Source organism: Rhopilema esculentum, chromosome 3, assembly GCF_057945365.1.
Source record: "Rhopilema esculentum isolate cy_ngs chromosome 3, ASM5794536v1, whole genome shotgun sequence".
NCBI lineage: Eukaryota > Metazoa > Cnidaria > Scyphozoa > Rhizostomeae > Rhizostomatidae > Rhopilema > Rhopilema esculentum.
In genome coordinates, this window is record NC_142817.1 from 3,400,072 (window position 1) to 3,424,217 (window position 24,146).

General features: G+C 36.2%; 3 protein-coding genes across 4 annotated transcripts in view; all 3 read left to right on the top strand.

Moving 5' to 3' along the window:
- The window catches only part of LOC148960498 (uncharacterized), a 35,467-nt gene extending 29,631 nt beyond the window's left edge, over nt 1-5,836 (top strand). Inside the window, exon 16 of one of the 2 annotated variants that reach the window (XM_089113324.1) lies at nt 5,699-5,836. The gene's annotated coding sequence lies outside the window, so the exon portion shown is untranslated. Of the gene's footprint in view, nt 1-5,653 lie in introns of both variants that reach the window. The other variant, XM_089113328.1, reaches the window with a different exon arrangement.
- LOC135692743 (transient receptor potential-gamma protein) lies at nt 5,748-20,144 on the top strand. Its single transcript, XM_089113316.1, has 11 exons — nt 5,748-5,886; nt 6,342-7,102; nt 10,191-10,425; nt 13,103-13,224; nt 13,685-13,957; nt 14,633-14,799; nt 15,008-15,203; nt 15,732-15,893; nt 16,933-16,968; nt 17,694-17,882; nt 18,719-20,144. Exons 2-11 carry the CDS (start codon nt 6,389-6,391, stop codon nt 18,776-18,778), a joined length of 2,154 nt encoding a protein of 717 aa, XP_088969442.1. The 5' UTR covers nt 5,748-5,886; nt 6,342-6,388; the 3' UTR covers nt 18,779-20,144.
- A 1,476-nt stretch (nt 20,145-21,620) lies between these two features.
- LOC135692585 (transmembrane protein 121B) lies at nt 21,621-23,177 on the top strand. Its single transcript, XM_065210769.2, has one exon. The coding sequence runs from the start codon at nt 21,687-21,689 to the stop codon at nt 22,653-22,655; it is 969 nt and encodes a 322-aa protein (XP_065066841.2). The 5' UTR covers nt 21,621-21,686; the 3' UTR covers nt 22,656-23,177.
- Nucleotides 23,178-24,146: the final 969 nt, after the last annotated feature.

Below are 24,146 nucleotides of genomic sequence, written 5' to 3' on the forward strand. Positions count from 1 at the left end.
TATGACAGCGCCCTGCTGTTGGTTACCGCCTGATTTCGCAGTGGCATAATTCAATCGTTCTAGTACCATCTGTGACGTTGTAAAGAACGCAGAAACGAAAAGATTGCATATCGCAATGTGCAGTCATTGCATTCAACTAGAAGATTTTGGCTTATCTGCAAATATGAACAATATTAGTTTCCGCAAAGCTTTATTGTCCTGTCTTATCTTGACAGGTATTTTTTCCCTTATATTTGTTTGCTTGAAGAATATCTAAAAGGTAAGGGGAAACATGTTATAATACCATTCAGGTAACCATGAATAACCGACCAGTTGAGCGGGAGTTAACAGTACGAGAAGAAGCATAAAATTAATTTTACAATAAAAAAACTCTTTTTTCTTCAAGCACTGTTTTAACCCTATTTTTCATCGCATGTGTTTGTCACAAACAGATCATTAGGTACCCAAAACTTTTTCCAATAGCTGGAAAATCCCAATCCTGATTTTGCTTTAGAAAATCAAGGATGCTTCAAGAAGTCATTTGCAATATGCCGCAATGTTTTTCTGCTCTCCATTTTTTGGCCTGTTTCCTTTTCTACCGGTTTCCTTTCGTTCCCTATTTCCGATTTTTTTCCTTCATTCAATTTCCCTGCCTTCACTTACTTGTTACTCCAGGTCTTAAACAGGCTAGGGCATTCTAGATTTTCTAGAGTTAAAGCTAATACGCCACTTCGATCGCGGAACAGCCAAGGCTTCAAAAGTCATTATAAATATTAGGTAAAATGAGGCCCCTGGTGTGACGCCCCCTTGAAACAATTCCATTTCAATAACAAGGATTTTTTGCCATATAGAGTTGCTTAGTCAGCAAATTTCCAAACTTGTCGGCAAATAAATGATGGTTCACCAACTATGTTGGGACATGGCCTTTTTACTTACATTGACCCTTTAATCGAGCATATCTGATAATATGTGGAAAAATTACAATTCAGGTCAGCTCAAAACCTTCTAGGGCATCACTCTTTTCGTCCTTACCGCCCAAAACCTTCAGCTCGAACAGGAAGGTACTATTGACAAAAATTGTATTGGATGCTCTTATGCAAATCATGGCTTTGCGTTTTTCTTTTTGACATATAAGACAAAATGCAGGCTGGTGTTTTAATAAGGCAACTGTTAATAATTGTGAGCAAAGAAAATTCAGACAATCAGCAGTCAATATTATTAACTTTTCACTTTCGAAAGGTGCATTTTAAATCATCGGTGCATCGTGGATGTCGTGTCGTATGCTGTTTTCAAGTAAATCCAAGAGTTAATTTTGTGGCTTAAACATTTTACCAGTTGAATAAGATAAAAGATCCGTCTAACATCGACAAGTTGGAGAGCCTTGCAATTTCCGATCCTGATGATTAAGTCTTCCAAGTAACTCTAGGTTTGTTGGGCTTGTTTGATTTTGCGAGCAGTAGGAAAACTTATGCCACTGTCAAATACCGAGAGATTTGAGGTTATTTCAAGCAGTCAGATATCGATGTTGTTCTTGAATTTACTAGCACCTGTATGCTTCCTTTATCTTCTCAAGAATAATTTTATATGGCAAATGCTTTCTCAACTCCATTGATCACTGTTTATTGGGTGGGAAGCCTGTGAGTACATAAGTAATACGTCGTTGGTATTTAAAATTAATGTACTTGGAGTTTTTGAGCAAACAATGGACTCCAAGGATGCTTTCTATGCTGTTTTTCTCTCAATGCAATTAAGCTACTACTTCTTAATTTTTCATAAGCAAGTTACTATTCTGTATGTTTTTTCAAAACATTTACTTCCCTTAGTAAAAATTTGTTCAAAAAAGCACATTCGTATTACAGGTGGGTATATTAAAATATAACTTATATCCATATGTCCATAACTCTTTTCACTATGTCCTTTTCAAGTTTAGAGACCATTATTTACAAATTGCCCCCCAATAAACACCTTCGAGCATTGGGACATCTACGTCTAGGGACATTGGTTGCTTGATGGATCTAGAATCGAACACCAATGATTATGTGGTTGGAACGGTGTTATATGGGACGGGGTTTTGGTATAATGGCTAGGCCCCCTCTCCCCCTATACAATATTTATATTTCTGCTGATAAAGTGCATGCGCCCCACTTTGATTGGGAAAAAGCTTGAAGGGGGTTTAAATATTGGTTTATTTATAAAAGCTACCAAGCATGAATTTATCTAAGTGTTAGTAACTAGGCTGCTTTTCCAAAAAAAACCAAAACCGGGAATTCTGAAGAGGTAGTCTAGCAAACAATGATAGCTAAGATATACAATTTTTAAGAGTACGAATCGGAAGGCTAGTCTCAAATTAAGAACGAATTAAGAACAAGCTGATTAAAATGCAAGAATATAAAAGAATGTAATTGTTCTTCGTCACAGGGTATTCCTTTTGTTAATGTTATTAAGTGTTACGATAAAAATTAAGAACGATCCAGGCTAGGAATTTTTGCAAAGTGAAGAACAACCACCCCGAACCTAAATTTACTGGCTCTATTACAAAAACTCAATGTAGAAGGCAAAACACTGATTCAAATTGATCGTGAAAGGAATAAGAAACAAGCTGAACAGCGAGGAGCAAATCTCGTATACCTTTGGTGGAAATTCCATTGTTTTATAGCAAATTCCCTGAAAATCCTTTTGTTTTCCTAAAAATCTTGTTTTTGCGATTTGCAAGAGTGAACTGCCTTTCGCTGAACAGTTCAAGAAATTAATGAATGAAACTTGAGTTGTGAAGAATTACAGCTCAAGTTTTAATAATATTTCGCAACTGCAAAGTTTTGATTGGATTGTAGCTCGACCTCAAAGAATTTGTTACTGTTTCAAATCTTATGACACAGTTACTTGCATAAAAGGTTAGCCTGTCTTGATTAAAAAAATGGCTACCTTAATGGCAATTATTATCTTGAAGATTATCTAAATACGATACTGCCCATCCTTGCCATCATTGATACTGGAACTTCATCGCTAACCTTGCACCACTTTTGTTCGTCAATCTTTTGACAATGTGAAGATTAAAAGCCAAACACCAACGCAGATGAAATATCCCAAGACAGATTTAGATTGTTTTTAGCGTTACAATCTTATAACTGAAGGAGCCTCACAAAACAATCATCGGGATATGTTTAACATTTGAAAATTTCAGCATTTGTTTTTCTTTTAAAATGTTTCACTAGTTTAAAGGGATCTAGCCATATTACAATACTTGCTTTTAAACTTCATTACATTTTGAGCTTAAATCTAGTGTATGCTGTGCTAAGAGCATTACACAATCTGAGATAATTTTTTTGTCTTAAGAAAAAGATGACAGTTGAGCTTGTAAATTTTACATTTTCTAGTGATGAAGAACGATGGTGAAAAGCGATTATTTTTAATTAACGTATTCTCGTTGAGCTTTTCCTACTTTAATGTCAAATTAATTAAAAAATCTTGATGAAATGAATAAAGTTATGTTCCTATTGAACACGACATCTAAACATCTAAAAATTAGTACGAATAACATCTTCACGAAAAAGAGTAAGATAAGAATATGGGTAAGAATGAACGAATTTAAGGAAAGTTAGCTTTAAAAACTTGACTTGAGTTGTGCTGGCAGCACAGAATTCAAAATTGACTTGAATGGCCTCCAGCAAGGGCGGATCCAGCAAAAAACCTGACTGAGTTCCAGGCCAAGGCTAGGGACTTTCAGATAATGCATTGATGATTGTGCATAAGACAACATTATTATTCATATTTATGCATTTTGGTACCATTGAGGGGGGGGGGGGGGTAGGTGCTATCTGCTCACTAAATCTAGATTCTAGATTTTTTTCTGACAAAAAACAGTGCCTCTGTGAGAAAAATTTTCAACCCCCTCCCTTTCTCAATACCCTTTGTTTGTTTTGGATGCTATAGCAAAGTTTTTCCCTTTTGTTTTGCTCGCAATTTGTTGTTTTGCCTCAGTAGACACCAGCCTATTCATCAAAATATGGTGTTCCGTCTGGGCAGAGGTCCTCCGTGCCATCAAAGACTGCAATATAAAGAAAAAATAGTTGATAATCCTGGAAAATTAACGATATTTTCTGGTTTTATCTCAAATGCTTAATAATCTGCTAGAATGCTGCGGTATTCGTGAGTATAAGACATCTGCAGTCGCCATTTCGAATTCAATGTTTTGCAGTTCCACAACAGAACAGAAACTATAGGTAGCCAATCATTTACTGGCTGTTGTACAGATCTCTTGCAAATATGGTATCATTTCTGAGTTTCAGATGCTGTTTTGACTGAGTTCCATCCGTGTTCCAAACAAAAGTTTATTGTTTCAATTCATTCACTTCCGAGGCACAAAACGTTTATTTCCGAGTTCTAGGATTGACTGCTGTTGTCCTCCACAGCGTCTGGAAAATCGTTTCCAAATCATGACCGACAGAGAAGAAGGAAGGAAAAAGGAGAACGGATTACATCAAACTGGCAATTCTAAGCTTTTGAAGAGACTGTGATAAAACTTATAATTTTTAGGTTACTTGTTTCAGGCAACACTATTTCTAGATATATGTTGGAAAACTGACCGAGTTCTGTGCACCAAGGAACTCACTCTGGATCCGCCTCTGTCCAGTGATTTGAATAAGTATGCATTCGACGTCCTCCTTATCTTCCAATAACAACTAGTTCCAAGTAATGGACACCTCACAATAAAGACAAGCTCCAGATAACGCACAGCTCCCAATAGCGACCACCTCATAATAACGGACAACTTCAAATAACGGGCACCTCCAAAGGCCAGTCACCAATTTATAGCGACCACCTCCAAATAATACCTTCCTATATCGACCAACTCTAGATAACGGACAGCTCCCAATAGCGACCACCTCCTAATAACGGCCATCTCCAAATAACAAACACACCTCCAAATAACAGACACATCCTAATAACGACCATCTCCAAACTACGGGCACTTCCAAATATTAGTCACCTACTTTAGTCACCTAATTGTGGCTACGTCCAAACAACGTACGCTTCTAAATAACGTCAAGTTCCTAATAACAGACACCTTCAGAAAGCGAATCCCTCCTCCCAATAACAACCACCTCCTTTTGACGGTAATAACGGTAACCTCCAAATATCAGACTTCTCCCGGTCATTTCCTAAAAGAGGATGCCGCACAAAGTAGCGGACACCTTTTAATAGATATCTCCGCTTTAGCAAGGGACTTTTACAACTACAAGCGTAAAAGACTTAATAGAAAGACTGTTTTCAGTTGTTTGTGACTTCTTTATGTAGCTTACTGCGTGACACCTTACAACATGCATAAACTTTGCTCCCAGAAGTTTGCGCTTTTTTTAAACTTTCATTTTCTACCAAATGACACACGCCTAGGCTCTATAGACTTTAATAAATTGCATTCGAACTTTGACAGTTTCGAACCTCTCCTGAATTTGTTTTCCCGCTAAAGACATGTCATCTGCAAAACAGTGTTATCATCCCACGTGTCTTGTTTAACAGGCTAAAAAATATTCATCAAATTTCTACAATCCACTCAGTCATATTCCCGATCTTTCACTATTTTTCAAGTTTTTAATATTAGAAATTTAATTTCATGGACTTTGCAGACCAATAATTCTTCAATGATATTGACATCTGTGAATAATTTATAAACTAGGTACGCAAATAAATACCTGTCGTTGTTCTTGCATTTGTCATGCAGGAAGAGGAGCCGTTGATCATCTCTTTCTCGTTGGTATTCAACAAACGCTCAAGGACAGTTTCAGTTTAACGGCAACTTACTTAATGGACGTTTGTGTGGGATAGAGAGGATTTTCAATGATAAATGACTGCAGAACGTTACAGGAAAACAATGGCGTATTTGTTCTGTTTGGCTGAATGAATGGAAGAGTGAGTAAAAAAGATTTTACCTTCTCGTCACACAGATTTTACCTTCTCTTCGGCAATAAATTGATTCCAAACTTTCTTCTTAAGGGTATAATATTTTATCTCTGAATGAATTGTATAATTTGATATGTTTTGATGTATTATTCTCTGACAACAATGAACAGGAAAAAAGTTTTTGCCCGGATCGACGAGTCTAGATATTATCTTCTATAATTAAAAGGTTTTCTAAAGATTTATAAAAATGATCTGAATGAAAGAGAATTTTAAAAGGTTAATTTGTATCTTGTAAAATATAAATTATACATTTTATGAATTATAAAATTTTGCCTGGATTAGAGCTGGGCAAGTTTTGGGTTATTTTGCAGTGAAAATTGGGTTAGTTTTGGGTTATTCTGCAGTGAAAAAAGTTATTGTTAGTAAAAAGTTGTGTATTCACTAAATCTCTGCTTGTTTTACAGTTTGAGAATGTTGTGAGATATCAAATAAGACAAAAAATTTGTAAATTATGACGAACAAAGCTTCTTACGTGCTCGAAAGTATGACAACAACCGATGAAAAGCAGAAGAAGATAGACGAACTGCTGGTGAAAGCTGTCGAGCACCAATCTGTCAATGCAGTTGCTTTGCTGCTCGATAAAGCAGTTGAAGGCTGTAAAGAAATTGCAGGGAGGCAGAATTTAATGATGGAATCGGGGAGTAACGAAGATTTTCTGTCATCTAGTGTTTGTTTCAAGTGGAGGACAAGGACTAACGTCCGTGCTTTGATTCTTGCTGCGAAGATGGGCAACTATGCGTTGATAAAGGTATTCTTATCGCGCGGCTTTACTATCTCAAGACCGCATGACGTTGCATGTAAGTGCTGGCTGTGTAAAGATGACGCTCTCGAACGCACGAAAAGCCGTATGGCTATTTACAGTGCGTTGAGCAACCCCGTGTGGTTATCGATAACGAGCACGGACCCGTTTACGACAGCATTTACGATGAGTCATGCATTGGGGCGTCTCGAACGTATAGAGGATTCATACGAAAGCGTCTTTACGAAGTTGAATGCGCAAGTCCAGACTTACTGCATGGACCTTCTTGACTGTGTTGAAACGTCCCAAGAACAGTTCAGTTTAATTAACATGACTGAATATGATGTTAATAGCGAAAAAGACGTTTTTAAGCGAAAATGGTCACTAAAGCTTGTTAAGCTCGCTGTCAAGTTTAAATTGAAAAAGGTGAGCGCACTTTTTAATACATTCTTGTGAAATAATTGGTATTAATTCTGATTAATTCGGGTCTTTTCATTATGTTAATGCAAAGTAAGCTTTTATTTAAGATCTTATGAAAATGATTGTTTAGGAAAGTGAGAATTGTTTTGGTAATTTGAAACTGCAAAACCTATTTGAGAAGATATACGATTTGGAAAGATATTGAAATGGACTTATTCCACGAGCCTCTGTTTTGCTATTGCCTCACTTCGGACACTACAACATACTGAATTGTCTACCAATTCAATTCAATAGAAATTGCATTTACATGTTTATGTGACTCTGAGATATGTGATTTTCATATTTGCCCCCCCCCCCCCCCTCTGCATTGGAGACATTTAGAGACATTGGAGACACAATTAGAGACATTCATGGTCTGGAGACACAATAGACCAGACCTGATAGGCAGTCTACATGAGAGCATCATTCCAAAGATTGTTTTTATGCGTGAATTCAAACACAATGTTGAATCACATTCTTGATATTCTTGAAAAGAGGTCACTGGGGTAAGAAGGGTAATCAATCATCGAGTCAAATTAGGGCCTAAGTATCTAGCCACATTTGGACCATAATCATCTTATGTTTCTAAAAGCCCTAAACCTCCGAAATATATCCAAGTTGTCCTCTGTTCCCCCTATGAAATATCCTCAATGGTTTGGAAACGTCGTTCCTTTCAGGAGGTGATTAGCATATTGTCATGGTATCATTAAACCGAGGCCAGCGTAACCTCTTTCAGCTGAAGTGAACAGAATCCATAGACCACGTAATTTTAATAGCTGTCAATGGAACCCTTGGCACGTTGACCTGTCTTCCATTAACTCACTCTGCAACTCGAATGCTGCAAGGAAGATTTTAGAAACAATATGCTTGTTTAAGCACACAAGGCAGCTGCGAACTATATCAGCTTTTTTTCGTTGCACAATCGCGAGAACAACAAGCTGCTTTCCAAATTATTGAAGCTTTTTTGAAAACCTGTTTGACGTAACAAAGAATCTTGACAACTGTTTAAAAGATGTACTATCAATTTCCTTTGCACCGATGCGAGCATTTGAAAAGAAGTGATCTAAAACCAAAAGAAAATCAACGCACTGAATTCAGTTCTTTCTCTTATGCTACCAAAATGTAAGCATTTTTATAACGTATTCTATGCATAACGGGTGGAAATACATTGTCCGTTTTCAAATTACATACTGATAAGATAAGAGATTTGAATGTTTTAGCTGGTCCATAAGTTTTCGCATCCATTTACGTCATGTTACATTTTCCAAGTTTGCGCCTAAAATTTGAAACATTGTTTCTGGTCTGTTTAAAGCTACTAGGCTGTATAAGCTACTGAGGAGAGGAAGGGGCCCTACCATGCCCCTTTCAATATGCTTACCCCATGAATTGGTAGACGCTATGTCTGTTGTAGCGCCCATAAAGTGAGACAATGGTAAAGCAGAGGCTCATTGAGTAAGTCTACTCTTTTAATGCCTTGCATTTTTCTTAAAATCTGTTTTGTGAGTTCCAAGCCCGGTGCACATCAAGTAATTTCAACTGTTTATGAGAAGAACCATTCATAATCATTTTCTTAAACTATCCTGTTCATCATCTATCAAATAGTTCTGTCATCCCTTTTAAGTCGATGCACAAATCACCCACCAAAAAGGCCCTGCGATAATCTCCTTCGTCGCGACTTTGCACTATCCTCTAACCGAATTCCTTTTTTATCCTCACCGTAGCGAATACGCCGATAAATGAAATTAGTCTGTTCTCTCTCAATGGAAAAGGAACACATTTTGTTACAAAGTGAGGGTACCTTAGGGTAACATATCTTTTTGGCCTCACGCTATCCTTTTTAAGAAAGCATAGAGCTTTTTGAAGGGACAGTATCCTTCCTATGCAAGGAATATCAGCATTCAAATCAAATGAGCTATAGTTGGAAATTCATATCAGAACCAAACTTAATCGAAATCCCCATAGCTAGAATTCGACAAATCAAAGCCAAACGCAAGAGTCCTAGTCGCAGAATATTTGGTAGATACAATCGAAGCTCGTGGATAGAGATTTCCATAGAACATTCGAAAGGGGTAATGTCATTGACAAATGACATCAGAAGTAATGTCAGAAGATACTTTGCAAGCAAGGATTGCTCTTCGAATTTTTAGTAAAACGTTGTGATTAATGTATGTGAAAGAAATTCCTAATTCTTACATGATATAGGTTTAATCAAATAAAAAATCTGATTATTACGTAGAATCTGTCATCCAAAACATGACATTATATTTATGAGAGCAGGCAAAAAGTTCAGAAGTTTCCTCTTTCTAGTTTTAGACAACAATGACTAGTCAAGTCACAACATCTGTTGCTAATTGTCAAAGCATTGAAAATTTTCCCTTGTCATGGCGTGATAACATTTGCTCACATGCTATCACAACGTTTCATATTTACTCAAACTCATTAGTTCCTTGCTTCTCGTGGAAAATCCTCGCATGGATGCCTTACCAACCGTGTTCTTTGACGCTCATTATTTCCATAACAATGTTTGCCCCAGCTTTTTGCAAGGCCGCGCAAAACATGGTTTATGATTAAAACTTGCTATATTCTTTCCTTTGGCTTCCGCTATGTTGGAATATGGGAAAGAAACGATCGTGTATAGGAACGAAGCTTGTTCTTTTACATGTTCTTTTTGAAAAGTATTCAACTCGCTAAAGCACATCAGAATAAAACTCCTGCCTGTTTCTAAATTTTCTCATTTGTCGTTAAACATGCAGTTTTCTAGAGCAAAATAGCTTATATTTTCAACCAACACATACCCTTACCTCAAAATCTGAGATGCGCATATTTCCAACGTTGTTGTAGATCAATCCTCAGTATTATCTCACATCATTGAAAAACATCAGGTGTATAGTTTTTATTTACCTCTGCGAGGCTTCATATCTAAAACGCTGATGCCTAATTTTTTTCTCAAATTATTTTGTTCCACTGTCCCACTTTTTGGTCGTTATATTTTCCAGCCGCAAGAATACTGTTGATTGTTTTGTATTATGTCTTTGACCTCTATTTTTCTTATTAGATCGTAGCTCACCCAATACCACAGCATGCAATCGCTACCTTGGTTTTTAACAACATTCCAAGATGGCGTGTTGGTGGATCAGTCTATCGCTTCATGTATGTCGTCACCAAATCTATCTTGTACCCATTTACATCATTGGCCTATCTTTTCTTTCCTTGTACAAGCTTTGGAAGGTCTTCGCAAGAGCCAGTTGTAAAATTCATCAACGGAGCATCTTCCTTTGTGACATTTCTGGGTAAGTTAGTAATCTAATGAACAGATTTTAATTCGAAGAACAAATTATTTTAAAACTTTCAAACAAGTTAGCACCCCATTAAAAATTCTTAAGCCTGGTATTCACCGGACGATTATCACGATTACCACGATTACCACGATAACGATTATCGCGATAAAATATTTTCTTGACAGTAGGATGCTCAGCTAAATCATGTACTCACTGGCGCGTTAATCGTATACTCAAAATGACTGTTCACAGGAATAAAAAAAACTGCTTACAATGATGAGCGCTGTATATATCTTAAGAAAACGTAGACAGAGGAGAAAATAGGTAAAAGATTGAGAGAAAAAGAAGAGAAGGTTGTAGGTCAGAGATATTTTCAAAAATAAAACTTCTAGCGAACATCATGGATTGGTTCGAGAACAACGACTGAACGACCGCGAATTTCATTACAGATATTTTCTCACAGTTTCAGAAAGTTTCTCGTCGAATTGCTAGTTCTCACTCTCCATTTTGAAATCAGAATGTTTGATGAGATATGCTTAACATAACGCACACCGAATGACTAAAATGACAGTTTCTCTACATTTCGTTTGCATTGGACACAGTGCCTTGGACACTCCTTTCCCTTCATTATTAATTCTTCACATTATTTTGAACAAAAAGACTGACGTCATCAGATCACGATTACCGCGAAAAGATATCAAAAATTGTTGATATCCTTTCGCGATAATCGTGATGGTTTTATAACGATTAGAGGGCATAACACGATTACATTTGATGTACTCACTATGGATAAAGACGATTACAGCCTAATCGTTATCGTGATAATCGTGATAATCGTCTAGTGAAAACCAGGCTTTAAGCATTTATCCTAGACTACAAAACGTTTAGCCATAATCATGGTAGTCTCTATTTAAGCAGATTTGATGTTTGAAGCTATGTTCCACAGAAATGAATACAGTAAACTATTTAGAAGCATTTTATGAAAATAATAGGGGTCACCACAAGTTCCCATTCTTGGTACTCTGTTACTTAATACTAGAATATTCTACAGATGCTTGCCATGACCACTTTTCGATTGTTTAACTTGGCTTACTTTACTTTTGTCGTGAGCTAGTCATATTAATTTGCATTAGCGTGACAAGCCTCACACGATTCATAATTTCTAACAGCAAAGGACCGTTATAAAAGAGTTCTCAAATCAACAGGTTGTATTATATACCAATTTTCTGTTCTAGGGATAGAAAGTATAAATAGAATGTTTGAAATGTTTGTTTGCAAAGCAGCGTTTTAATTAAAACAGCCATGTGCTGATGTGATTACTTTATCGTAGGCTTTGTCTTATTATTTGGGTAGATGACTTGCATATTCAATAAAATGGTTTTCCACGTTGACATTTCACAATCTTTTCTGTTGCACAAAGAATTTATCAAATTATCGGCATTGGACGTTAATTAAAGCTTTTTGGATATAGCAAACATTGTTTAGATTTAGGCAGAATATATTTGATCAATAATGGCAAAGGTTTATAATAAAAATGCGTCTTAAAAACACATTATTTTAAACCTGCTTTTAATGAATTCCAAAATATTTTGGATAATCTTATATAAAGGGTATATTTAGCAACATATGTTTGAAAGCGCCGAAGATAAGTAATAGTTTTATTTTTAATTAATATTAGCATTGTAATTAAAATATAAGATTTCAATCAAGCGATTTCGTTTGTACGACTTCCATGAAGTGTGATCGCACAGTCGCACAATCAGCACGGATCCAGTTGCCAAGACTGCTGTAATTAGAGGGTAGCGACGGTCAATTTTTCAGCCGTAGTAGATTGATTTCGACAGTTTTGAATCCTTTCTGAGCAGAAAAATAAACTTTAACAAATCTACTTTGAAAAACTAAGTTTCTACTTTAATTCAAGGCAGACCCAGCTTGACTTTTCAATGGCCTTTCCAGGATGCTTCACGAAATTCCAAATTTTGCAATGCCCACACTTTGAATCCTGGGAAGGACATTCAAATTCCGAGAAACTGCATTGTCTTTAATGAAACAGCCACAGTCCATAATTCAAGGACAGCGGAGAATATTACAGACTAAGGGGGCTTAAAAGTTTTGGGGTGGACTAAACATGCAAAAAACTAAAAGCAGGGCGTTTTCTTGTATGGTTTTAGGTACATTTTTGAAAAATATTGGGGGGGGGCAAAAGCCACCATAGCCCTTTCCCGCATCCGCAGTCCCTGGTATAATTTAGGGTTAAATGGAAAATGCTGAGGCGATTTACTGAAAAATATCTTTTTTATCAAAATCTGCTCTTTCAATGCAAAATCCCGGATGATGCGTCGTTTTAACATTGTCATAGAGTCTCTTATCAACGTACATCAATTCGTGGCAGCTAGTTTTGCAACCATTATTATCTTTATAAACACTTTATTCACATGTTGGCAAAAAATAGATAAAATTGCAAAACGAAATATATAAAGATTTGTTTTTAGCTAAAAAAGCCAGCAAACAACGGTGAGTATCAACTGAAAGTAAAAATTCAATAAGAAAGCGCCTAACGAAGGTAATCGTCACAAACGGCAGTGACAATCTTTGTACCTTTGCAATCATGTCATTCGCTTCATTTCAGCCTTGCGTATTGAAATTCAACTTGCATTGCTAAGTTATGTGTGCTTGATTCGTCTTGTAGGTCTGCTTGCCCTGATATCTGCTCTACCAGCATCTGGTCTGAGGATTGGCAAAACTCCATCGTTCCTAGAATGCGTTATATTCATATGGCTTATAAGCCTTCTTGTTGCGGAAATCAACCAGGTTTTTTTTCTTTAGTTTCCCTTAGATATCTTAAATAGATGATTGTCCATCGTTCTTCTGGTGAATGGCCCAAACTTTAAAAAACATTTTAGGGAAAATTTTTTAGTATACTCAAGACTTTGTTGTTCTTTTATTTGCTTTACTTCACAGACAGCTTTTAGAAAAGTAGCTAAATTTTTATCAGTATTTCTCAGAAGCAAAAGATGTGATTAAGTAAGGTAAACTAGTGCAGCTTATTGTCTTTCTATCGGTAGTTCCTTTTCTAAGCTAGAAAAACAGTAAGCGTGTTGCTTTGATATTTGTAAAACACTTATTAGGCAGGAGGCCCACGTTGCCGTAATGGTTTACGAAGGCATCTTTCAAAGCAATGGAAAATTTCTAGAATGAATATTAAATAGTCTGTAAAATACCACTAAAGAAATAGCCCGCACAAATCTTGTTTCTTGAATTTCTCTCGTAGCTATATCAAGCTGGATATAAGAGATACCTCTCCAGTGGCTGGAATTTGATGGATATGTCGATGATATTTTTCATGCTCACGTCGTTCTGCATTTGGGCCATTTTGTATTTTGTGGAGACACCAGCCAACAGAAATCTTGCTAAAACGGCCAGAAGTATATCCAACGGAATTTTTACATGTGCCACCATTATGAGCTTTTTCAGACTGGTTTATTTATGCCAGATAGCAAGGTTCCTTGGGTTATTGCAGCTGTGTTTGGGGAAAATGATAGAAGTAGGTATTTCCACGTAATTTTAGCATATATAAGCTGCGATCTCCCAAACAGGATGAACTTTCCCTGTATGTAAGGCACTTTTCCTAGTCTTTAAAGAAATATCTTTGCGCAGAATGCTTGCTGTAAACACTTTATTGTTAGTATCAAATTTAAAGATAGCCATAAATAAACCAAAAATTCAAGAAATACTCAGACAGACATAATTTCATTGTGTCTTGAAACGTTTGCTTTTTAAAAACGCTCGTTGTGCTCAACAATGTAGCCTTTAGTATCATCGCTGTAACATGACAAGAGCTATTTTCCTGAATGAATCTTCAAATCTCTTCCCAACTGTCCTTAGTGACTTTTAACATATTTAACGGGTTTGATTAAAGATCTAGTATAGTTGGTATAGTTTTAGTCACAGATCATTATAGTATCAGCCTATCCGTTCAAAATTTATAATTATATCTTTTTACGTTTGTTCTTGTGTATACAGCTTTGTATTGCAACCTCTATGATCATAGCCTTCATTTCCTTTTGATCTGAAACTAAAATGTTTTTTATGCAAGTGTGTAAACAGAATGATTATCATCAACTTTGATCACAGGTGTAATGATCCTTATCAATTCTGATCACTGGCAAAATCACACTAATCGTCATCAATTGTTACTAGCACTGCCCCTTCTTTTTAGGTGATCTTTCAATTTGCTTTTATAAGCTTTGTCGTTCTTTGGTCGTTTTCTGTTGGTATGGTATTCCTTCACAATTCATTGCACGTTGAGGTGCCTAAAAGCAGTGACACGATGACCTTTGCGAACAAATCTGAAGTACAAGTTGTATTGAGCAAAGGATTTACAGGGTGAGTAAGGAATGTTTTGTGATTCTTTGGCTTTTTTATAGTGACTTCCTGCATCAATGTATGGTTTTCCATGATATTTGCTTGCAATACGCCCCCTGATTGATAGGACTTTTCTGTGCCTCCTGCATAAATCTGCATAATTTATATATGCTTAGTAACAAGTAATGTATCAATTTTAATATGCATTACAATATTATCTTGCTCATAGACTACCAGCAACTGTTGTAACCCTTGCCTGGGCAAGTTTAAACATGGTCGGGCTCCAAAGCTTGGAAGAATTCAACGATGGGGGTGTTGTTTATCTCTGGAGCGCCATGCTTTTTACTCTTTACTACGGAGTATCAATGATAGTCTTATTAAACATGCTGATAGCAATGATGAGCAATTCTTACCAACAAATTAAGGTAAATTCTATTATATTCAAATCCGAACGTGAACAATTTTGTTCATTTATCCTAGAGTGATGGACTTCACATTATTTCAGCAAGATATATTTTTAATAATTTATAACCACTTTTTCTATTCAATACCCATACATTTTAAAGATCCAGGGGCTAACCTTTTTATGCCTTGTCCTGCTGATAGAAACTATTTGATAAAAGATATTGTCATAGTTTCTGTCTTTCAGCTTTGAAGAAGATGGCTTAGTCGGGATCACCAATAACTAATTATTTCTCTAAGACATTATTTATGGGAATTGATTTAGAATTGATGCAAGTGCATTGATTCACTAGTGCTTTACCTCTCTATTGGTACAATACTTTTTCAAAATGTGATTCTATCAACACACTGGAAGTTTTGAGTTTGTGAAAAAAATGGTTTTGTATTGGAAAACGAGGTGTTAGTCCAGAGTAGGTGTTTTCAGATAGTAAACTTTTTTGTTTCCAATTACAAGAGATTATCTATTGATTCTTTTCATCATTTCTTTTCAGAATAACATTGAAGTTGAACACAAATATGCAAAGACGCAATTGTGGATTGATTATATTGGCTATGAAAATTTTCTTCCATGTCCTTTTAACCTTATTCCAACATGGAAATTCCTCAAAGATGTTTTTACCAAAATTTGCAGAAATGATGATAGAAAATCAACGGTAAGTTATTTAGGGTAGAAAATCTTGTTTTTTTTCGAAACTAGCGACAATAAACATTTGGTGATGGTAAATAAGTTGACGGTAGCAGCAATTAGTTATTTTTTCCAATTCTACCAGTTAGCAACAGGTACAGTATACTCTCGTTAAGTGGGACACTCAAGGGACCGACCAAAAGTGTAGTACTTGTAAGCGGGCGTCCTACTTCTCCGAATCTTCTCATAAGGGTAAGCCAGCTCAAGGGACCGGGAAAATCTGTACTTCATAGCGGGCGTCCTACTTATCCAGGGTCCCACTTAACGAGAGTATACTGTGTAACACAAATTAGGATGTTTTGGCATTGCACGTTAAAGTCGTGATTTCCTTATCCTTCTGTCCTCTTGTTCCGCCTCGTATGCATCACGGCTGACTTCCCTTTCTCCATGTGTACTTTCTCCTACTGTAACGTGTAAAAGAATGACATGGACAGAGAGAAAGCAGGCTTCACAGCCTTCTAGATAGAATGTTCAATGACATTCTTTATATGCATTGATGATTAGTAAATCAAAATAAATGTGATACGAAGTGTAAATTTATTTGTATGTGCATAGTTTTTTCCTTGCAAATTTCCCTTAAAGGCAATCTGTCTCGTTGTGGATTGGTTAACGAGAACAATAGCCGGAACAATAGCCTAAACACGATTGCAGCGCTCCGCCATATTTTATACAATGCGATAAATTAAAAGGGGACTGGAAACAATAATTCCTTTGTTCTTATAACCAATCAACGTCGTGACAGATTGCCTTGAACAAAATCATACGCCTTGGTAGATGCAAGACCCAATCTCTAAGCGCACGTTCATTATGGCTTTGCACATTAATTAATTTGTTGTTCTTTTTATGTTTAAGTGGGTAAGAATTTAGTGAAGGTGATATTTTAGAGGCTAAATCTGCTTATCCTTAAAAAATTAAATAGGTCCGTTTGACTGGTAAATTGTTCTTATGCTAACATGCTTTAATGCCTTGATCTACATAATCATCATGCTGCGGTGGGTTAATTTTAGCAAAACAGAGAAGAAGATGTTCCTACAAATTACGAGGTATTCTTCAATATCTTTATATTTTTTAGGCTAGATTAATTGGCTTCTTTGAGTTTCTTGAGTTTTAAGAAGATTGCTAATCTATTTTTTAAATTGTAGAAATGCTTAAGCCTGGTTTCCATTAAACTTTATTTTGCTCTTCATTGCTCGTTATGGCTGCAAGCTACTGCTCAAAACCAATACAAGCACAAAATCAATTTTATGGAAACGTGCTACAAAACTTTTATGGATACGGCCACGCGGGGGCTTATGGGTTATTATTACTGCTCTTTTATGTTCGTCTTTGTCCGTCGTTGTTGGTTTTCATGTTTCCATTGAAAAACAGGCGCTCGTCATGGCTCGTTTTGATTTTAGAGATATAATCGAAAATATCTCTAGAGCAACAACGAGCAAATGTTTTTTGTTTCTCGTTGTTGCTCTTCGTTGCTCGGAATAGTTTTTGGGGAAAATTGATTTTATGCTTGTTATGGTTCTTTGCAGCAACTTGCAGCCATAACGAGCAATAAAGAGCAAAATAAAATTTAATGGAAACCAGGCTTTAGACTGCATGTGCTTTTAATTGGTTTTCCTTTGTATGTTTATATGATAGTATCATAAGAATGTTGACTTATTCCAGTAGGAGCATTAAATTTAATAACTGAACAGAGAACTTAAGCTCGCTAACTTAGCTAAATTTATTCATAGACTGATAGATATAAGAGAAATCGAGACAATTTTTTCCCCAGGAAACCGTTAAAAAGTTAGTGAAACGTTATCTCATGAAGAAGCATAGAATAGATCTGGACCAGAATTATGGCTACAATAGCAACATGGCTAGAGAAGAAAATTCTGAAATCATCGTTCGTGTTAAAAGATTTCTAGACGAGCTAAATAGAGAGCGAGCTGGACTCACACAAAGGGCTACAAGCTTTGAGGTATGTACCAGTATCTAAAACATGTTACGTTAAAACTCCAAGTCTCTTTTAATGGATTTCCAAGTACGATAGCATTCTATAACGATTATTCATAACTTATCTGCACCTACAGTGAGGCTACCAAGAAATAAAAGTGGAATATATTAAAAAAGAAATTTTGCTATTGACGTTTATCTTCTACGGTGACGTAATGCAATGCAGATTTCTAGGAAACCGACAAAGCTAATACCCAGACCTCAATTTCAGTAAATCAAATGGACTATGCTGATTAAATCTTCATTAGCCGATCAGTCTGCTTTAATGATTTTGTCTAAAAATCTAAGGATCTAGTCTAATAATCTAGATGCATAGTTTTAGATTTACGACCAGGGTTTATTTATAAAATCTAGGTATCTTACCTTGTAATTCAGTTATTTTACCAGAAAATTGTTGTTTAGCAAAGTGTCTTTTTAGCCAGAATTAAACTACAGTAAATTCCCTATAACTCAAAAATCCATAGGGGCAATTAAATGGCTCGAGATAGCGATTTTTCGAGTTATCGGGGGATTTTCAAATGGAAGTATTAGACAAGGGGAATCTATATCTGTTCGACTTAGCGTATGTTCGAGTTATCAGGGGCTCGAGTTGTTGAGAGTTTACTGTACATTCGCCTGCAAGCTGGCTGGGTCTAACTATATAGGCTATTAAGTAAAAGTACGAATTATGTATGATGTTTTATGCAGTCATTCTTTGGAAGATTGTTTTTCAAAATATGTTATTCAAAGAGAATCTTAGCCAAACAACCTTCTTTTGCATATCACTCTTTTACAGACAGTTTATTTTCTTTGTTTTTTTAGGATTCTGGCTTAGACATTTCGTTCAACGGTGAACCCAGCATTGGACTGGAACACGTGTAAATAAAACTTTTGGATATTAGGGATCAGTGACAAGCAACTTTTTGTTCGCACTAAGAATTAGTATAAATTGGCATAGTATCATGAAAGTTGACTTCAATTGCCCTGTGATCTTTTTCTGGTGCCCTGTTCTCTTTTTCTGGTGTCGAAGCTAATGTATAAGGTAGTTGTCTGCACAAATCTTCATATCTGTCTGCGGCTGTGGTTGTCATATGAAACAGCCAGGTTGCAGGTATGAGCATAAGTAAGGTGGTATCATTCTATTTGGTATGACATCAAAATTTTAAAAATTATGAAGAATGATATGTATTATTGCTAAAGTCATAAGAGTAAATTTTACTGTATGAATTTTTTCGAGAGTAATCTTTCTTCTTTTTCTGCTTCTCCTTCTTCGTCTTCTTGCATTTACTTGTGGCCTATTCTTCTTAATTTTTGTCTGCATCTGCATTCTTTTGTTCTTCTGATGGTTCATGTTTACCGTTTTCTTCTTCTCTTTCTCTTTCCTTTTCTACTCCTTTTCCTTTCTTATTCTATCAATTCTTTTTTCTTTTTCATCTCTGGCCTTTTTCTGATTCATCCAGTTATCAATGTTTATGTTTTATCTCTTCCTCGCCTTTAATCTCTTCCTCGTCTTCTTCTGCCTTTTCTTTTACTTCTTGGATTTCGAGATTTTGTAAAAGATGTTAATTCTCAGCTTTGTGCTCTCAAATGTCTTCAAATAACAGCACAGTATCAAACAGCCACGTAGCTGCAGCCTCATGTGCCCCCTAAATGAAAATTTTGACAAAAACCTGCCCCTTCTGGGTACAGTTTTTCCAAATAATATTTTGAAAAATTGGCATAATAAAAATTTCGCTAGGTTATTGCTTTGGCAAGGGGGATACTTCATTTCTGAAAAGTAAGCAACACTAAACCTGTTTAATTTCAAAATATTCCATGTCTTGAAATATTCAAATGTGGTGTGTGCAGCGGCGTCACAGAATAGCGAGAGGTTGCATGTAGAGCCACTGCAAGTTCAAATACAACAACGACATTAGAAACAAGTTTTTGCTGGAGAATTATGAAGTCGCTGCTCCATTTCTGATTATGATACACAGTGCAGCAATGGCGTGCGATTACGGCAAGGGGTGGATGCCTTTCTTCATCTATGACGTACATTGTTGCCCAAAGAAAGCGACATTGCACTCTTTATAAGAACAACTTTATAAGAACACGATTAGCCAAAATTAGTCAAAAGTTAAGAACAAATTAAGAGAAAGCTGAGGCTGAGCTACTGTAAAATGCAATTTTTTACAACATTTTATCTCAAAAGCGAGAAATTTTAGACATGTGTAGCTTCTTTTTCGTTGAATGTTCAAACTTCTCGGCAAATGAAGGTTTTCTCGTTCCACTAACTTTTTTGCAAATAAGGCCTAAATACTTCCCTAGAGCGGAAAAGCAAGCAACCGTGCTGCTTACACCCTAATAATTTAAGAACAAATTAAGAACAATCCAGTCTCACATTTTCGAAAAAACCAAGAACAGTTGGCCTGAACTTAAATTTACTGATTCTTATATAAAACGAGTGCAGCACACCTTTTCGTCAGAGTGCCCTGACTCACCTTGTTTCGAAAACGCCTAACTAGAGCTACTGGATATCTTTCGTGGAATTTTCAAATGAGTGGCTACGAAAAACTTGCTTTTTGCTATTTTGACATTTTATAATTGATTCATTGTTCTATTTTTGACTCAAAGTTGCTTTGTAACCCTTGTAAGCTTGATTTGTTGTTATTTATTTATTTTTTCTGTCAAAAGCCTGCCCCCTCAGGTATGGCTCTTACTCGAGTTTACCCACCCCAGCCGAAAACTAAAGCTTCGTAGTTGGTAATAAACGAAAAATTTTCAGGAAAGCGTAATTTATTTTTATTAGTTTTATGTGAGAGAGAGGAGCCTGTCAGCTTTACAAATGCGAAGAGCATTTCAGATTACCGGATTTTAGAAGGAAAAGGCATTACATATTAAGCCTTATGAACCAAGTTGTAAAAGTCAAATTTGAACTTAATTTGCTTTTTTTACCCTGAAATCATTTTTCCGTTTCTGTTTCATTTTAAGCGACTGTTCACATTTAATAGATAAAAAAATATATAATTAGGAGGTTTTAAGACTTGCTCACTGTTCTTGGGTGGATATTTCCTAACGAAAAATTACGCAAAACCTTTGAAATAACTACAACTTTTAGTTAGTATCGCCAAGCAATTTAAATTTCTTGCATCAATATAAAAAATTTTACTCGTTTTTTTGTAAATAATTTGCTTGCAGGTTTTTTAAGTTTTCAAGGAAATCAACTTAGGCTCGCATCAGTGATAACAAGCAACTAAAAGCTTGTCATATTGGCTATTGTGAATATCGTTTTTTGTTTGCCTATGAAAAGTGTGGATCTGGGTGTGGCTTTGGGTGTGATTCCCAGAACAGCAAATATTTTTAAGGTTGTACGATTGTTAATCAGCTGCACTCTAGATTGTTCTCAGAACTTCTTTTCGTGGCCACGATATTCATGCATCGTTGATTCAATGCACAAATAAACAATCAGAACAAAGAACCACAATAGCGTAATTTCCCTGAGCATCACGAAGGGGACAGACTGCCTTTAAGTAAACAGAGAAAATTAATGCAAGGAAACCAATAACCTATTACCCAGAAAATTTTTCCAAGTATTTGCCATGCACTATTCTACTTTTTATTTGCTTCTTAAACGAAATCGGGTTTGAGCAGTTGATTCCGTCAATGATATAGAAGCGACTTTGTCATTGCATTCCCTGATTAATGTTTGAAAAGAGGTTCTTGCCTAACTGTGTAAAGGAGGCCAGGGCCAGGACAGCGGAAATGTGATCAAAATTCCTTCCTCAAAGGAAGGAAGAGGTGTGAGATCAGGATGTTCGCTGCTCTAGAACTCGCGGCTAAAATTTCTTGCATCATTTTGCTAATTTTTCAAGGAGCAATACTAGATTTATACCTAGTGAAGGAACATGACACTCGTTGGGCATCCTTCGTCATAGCCGACGTCACAGTAATCTGTGTTTGGGTTGTGTGTCTCATCACCGCGCACAGATTTTTTAAATTTAAGCAGGACGAGGTAGATGCCGGGAAGGACCCTGAAGAATATCCAGATGAGCTTCCACTTGCATTTGCAGCATGGCTAGTATATGCAGCCCTTTTAACACCTAGAATTGCGATACTATTTGGTGGCTCCGGTGCAAGCAGATTGAAGGAGAAGGACTTTTTTGGGCCTAACACTCTGAAAGCTGGTGCAGCCTGTACGCCACTCATTTTCATACTCCTTGTCTATGCGCATCACGACTCAAAACCACATACAATCAGAAAGTATTACATCCAAAGTTTGACTGGAAGCATCGCATTTGACCTTTTTGATAGCCTAGACTTGCTGGAGTTTTTGTTTTTGGACAGAGAAGAGCACAAGTTTCCTCGAGCATTGACAACAGCTGTGCTTGTGTTTGCATGTTTGAACTTCTTCTTGCCAACGCTTGCCTTATTTGAGCTCAAAATAAACAGTTTTACAGGACAAGTCAGCTCATTATCTTCCAAAGTTTTATATTCCTGTGCATTTGTGTTCCTTGTTAACGTGCCAAATCTCATTATCAGGTCTGTTCTTTGGCATAAATACAACACAGATGTTTCTGTCCTTCTTATGAAAAATGTCATTTGTGTTGTTATTGGCATCGTTGAGATAATGGAATACTTTGGAAAAGAAAGGCCACAGCCCTGCCCAAAGTGCAGAAAATGGTACACTCCTGACTTCTTAGAGAGACATAGACAAAAATGTAAAGCTAAACCATTAAAAGTTGAAGGGGAGAATCTTTCAGATGAAAATGAAGCATTGTAACACATTTTAGCAGGTTCATAAGCCCAGGGTGGAATCCATGTAAAGCTCATGCCGGAAATACGCAAATAAACAATAGAAAGACATGAGAAATCTTTAGTCTACGCCGGATATCTCCGGCGTAAGCTACATGGATTCCACACCGGTCATAAGCTGATTTTTGTGGAGAGATCACTAAAGCAGTAGGAAGACGCCTTCAAATCTCATGTTACATGTCTACCAACATTAGTCCAGGTGCAAGTTGATGTTAGAAGACTTCAAGACATGTCACATATTTTCTTGGTCAAAAGTTCAAAAGGGATGTTTTATTCAGATATTTTGTCAAATAAGTAGAGTAAAGCAAAAGGTGTCAATAAGTTCAGAAACATGATTTTGCAAAATTCAAAATCTGCTCTCTTGAAACAAAATGACTCAAATTTCAGTACCGATGACAGATAAGCACATTGTTGGCTCTATTTTGACAGCAGTTTATTCACATAGTTGGATAATTTAAATGGTTGTAGGTTAAACATACACAATTTTTTTTAACACTGTTGTATCTTTATGTCTGAGTTACCCCTTTGTTCTTTTGTAATGCAGCTGATCAGTATTTGAAATGGATGCTCTTTTAAGCAATTGTGTGTCTGCAAGTTTACAGATCATTTTCACAAAACTCTTATAGCTAAACATTCATTTTGTTCTTGAATACTCTTGAATGTTCTTGCATTGTTTGTCAAAAACGATGTTTCTCTGTATTTTGATCTGGATATCTCGCAACACCTTTCAAATAATGAGTTTTAAACTCCCAAGTTTCATAGTTTAGGTAACCAAATTGAATCCAAATTGCTTTTGAAAAGTTCTGAATATGCGTAAAAACTGCATTTCAAATTCTGCCAGTATGCCAATCAACTGTTATCAACTTAAAGATTACTTGGTATACTTGTTTTCATATATACATTTAGTACCTAATATGTTTTTCAGGGAAGCGTGAATCATCATCAGGAAATAGTAAATTTTTTTGAATGAGATTCGGGAATCGATAACACTAGTGTCCAGGAATTGATGGTTAGGAATCAGGCCAGCAGGAATATAGAAATTAGGGGAACTATTGAGTACCCTATTACTTTAATGGACTTTTCTGCTCAGAGGACACCATGCAATTACCAGAATGCACCTGTTAATGCAGCATGAAAGGTTCTATTTTGAATTAAACCATCCTTGGTACCAAAGTCTCTGGAATATTGGGTTGAACATCTTCTTAGGTGTATAAGGCAAAACTAAACAACAATTAAATATTAAATGAAAGATAAAATGTAAAGAGAAAACAAAAAAGGAAGTGATAACTACCGTTGGTGACAGTCATAAACCCAGAAAGGAAGTTTTCCTAGATGCTCACTGACAAGAGCAGTGCCATTGGGGGGGGGGGGGGGGGGCACGTCTCCCCTGTTTTTTGCAGAATCAATTTTGTGTTTTATTAAAACTCAATGAGAAAATGTTGTGAGATGGTTAGTGTTT

Bases quoted from the DNA above. Each gene is read 5' to 3' on its own strand.
- LOC135692743 (XM_089113316.1), top strand. From the start codon at position 6,389: ATGACGAACAAAGCTTCTTACGTGCTCGAAAGTATGACAACAACCGAT. The intron at 7,103-10,190 runs GTGAGCGCACTT...TTTTCTTATTAG, and splicing joins TCAAGTTTAAATTGAAAAAG to ATCGTAGCTCACCCAATACC. The intron at 15,204-15,731 runs GTAAATTCTATT...ATTTCTTTTCAG, and splicing joins ATTCTTACCAACAAATTAAG to AATAACATTGAAGTTGAACA.
- LOC135692585 (XM_065210769.2), top strand. From the start codon at position 21,687: ATGTTCGCTGCTCTAGAACTCGCGGCTAAAATTTCTTGCATCATTTTG.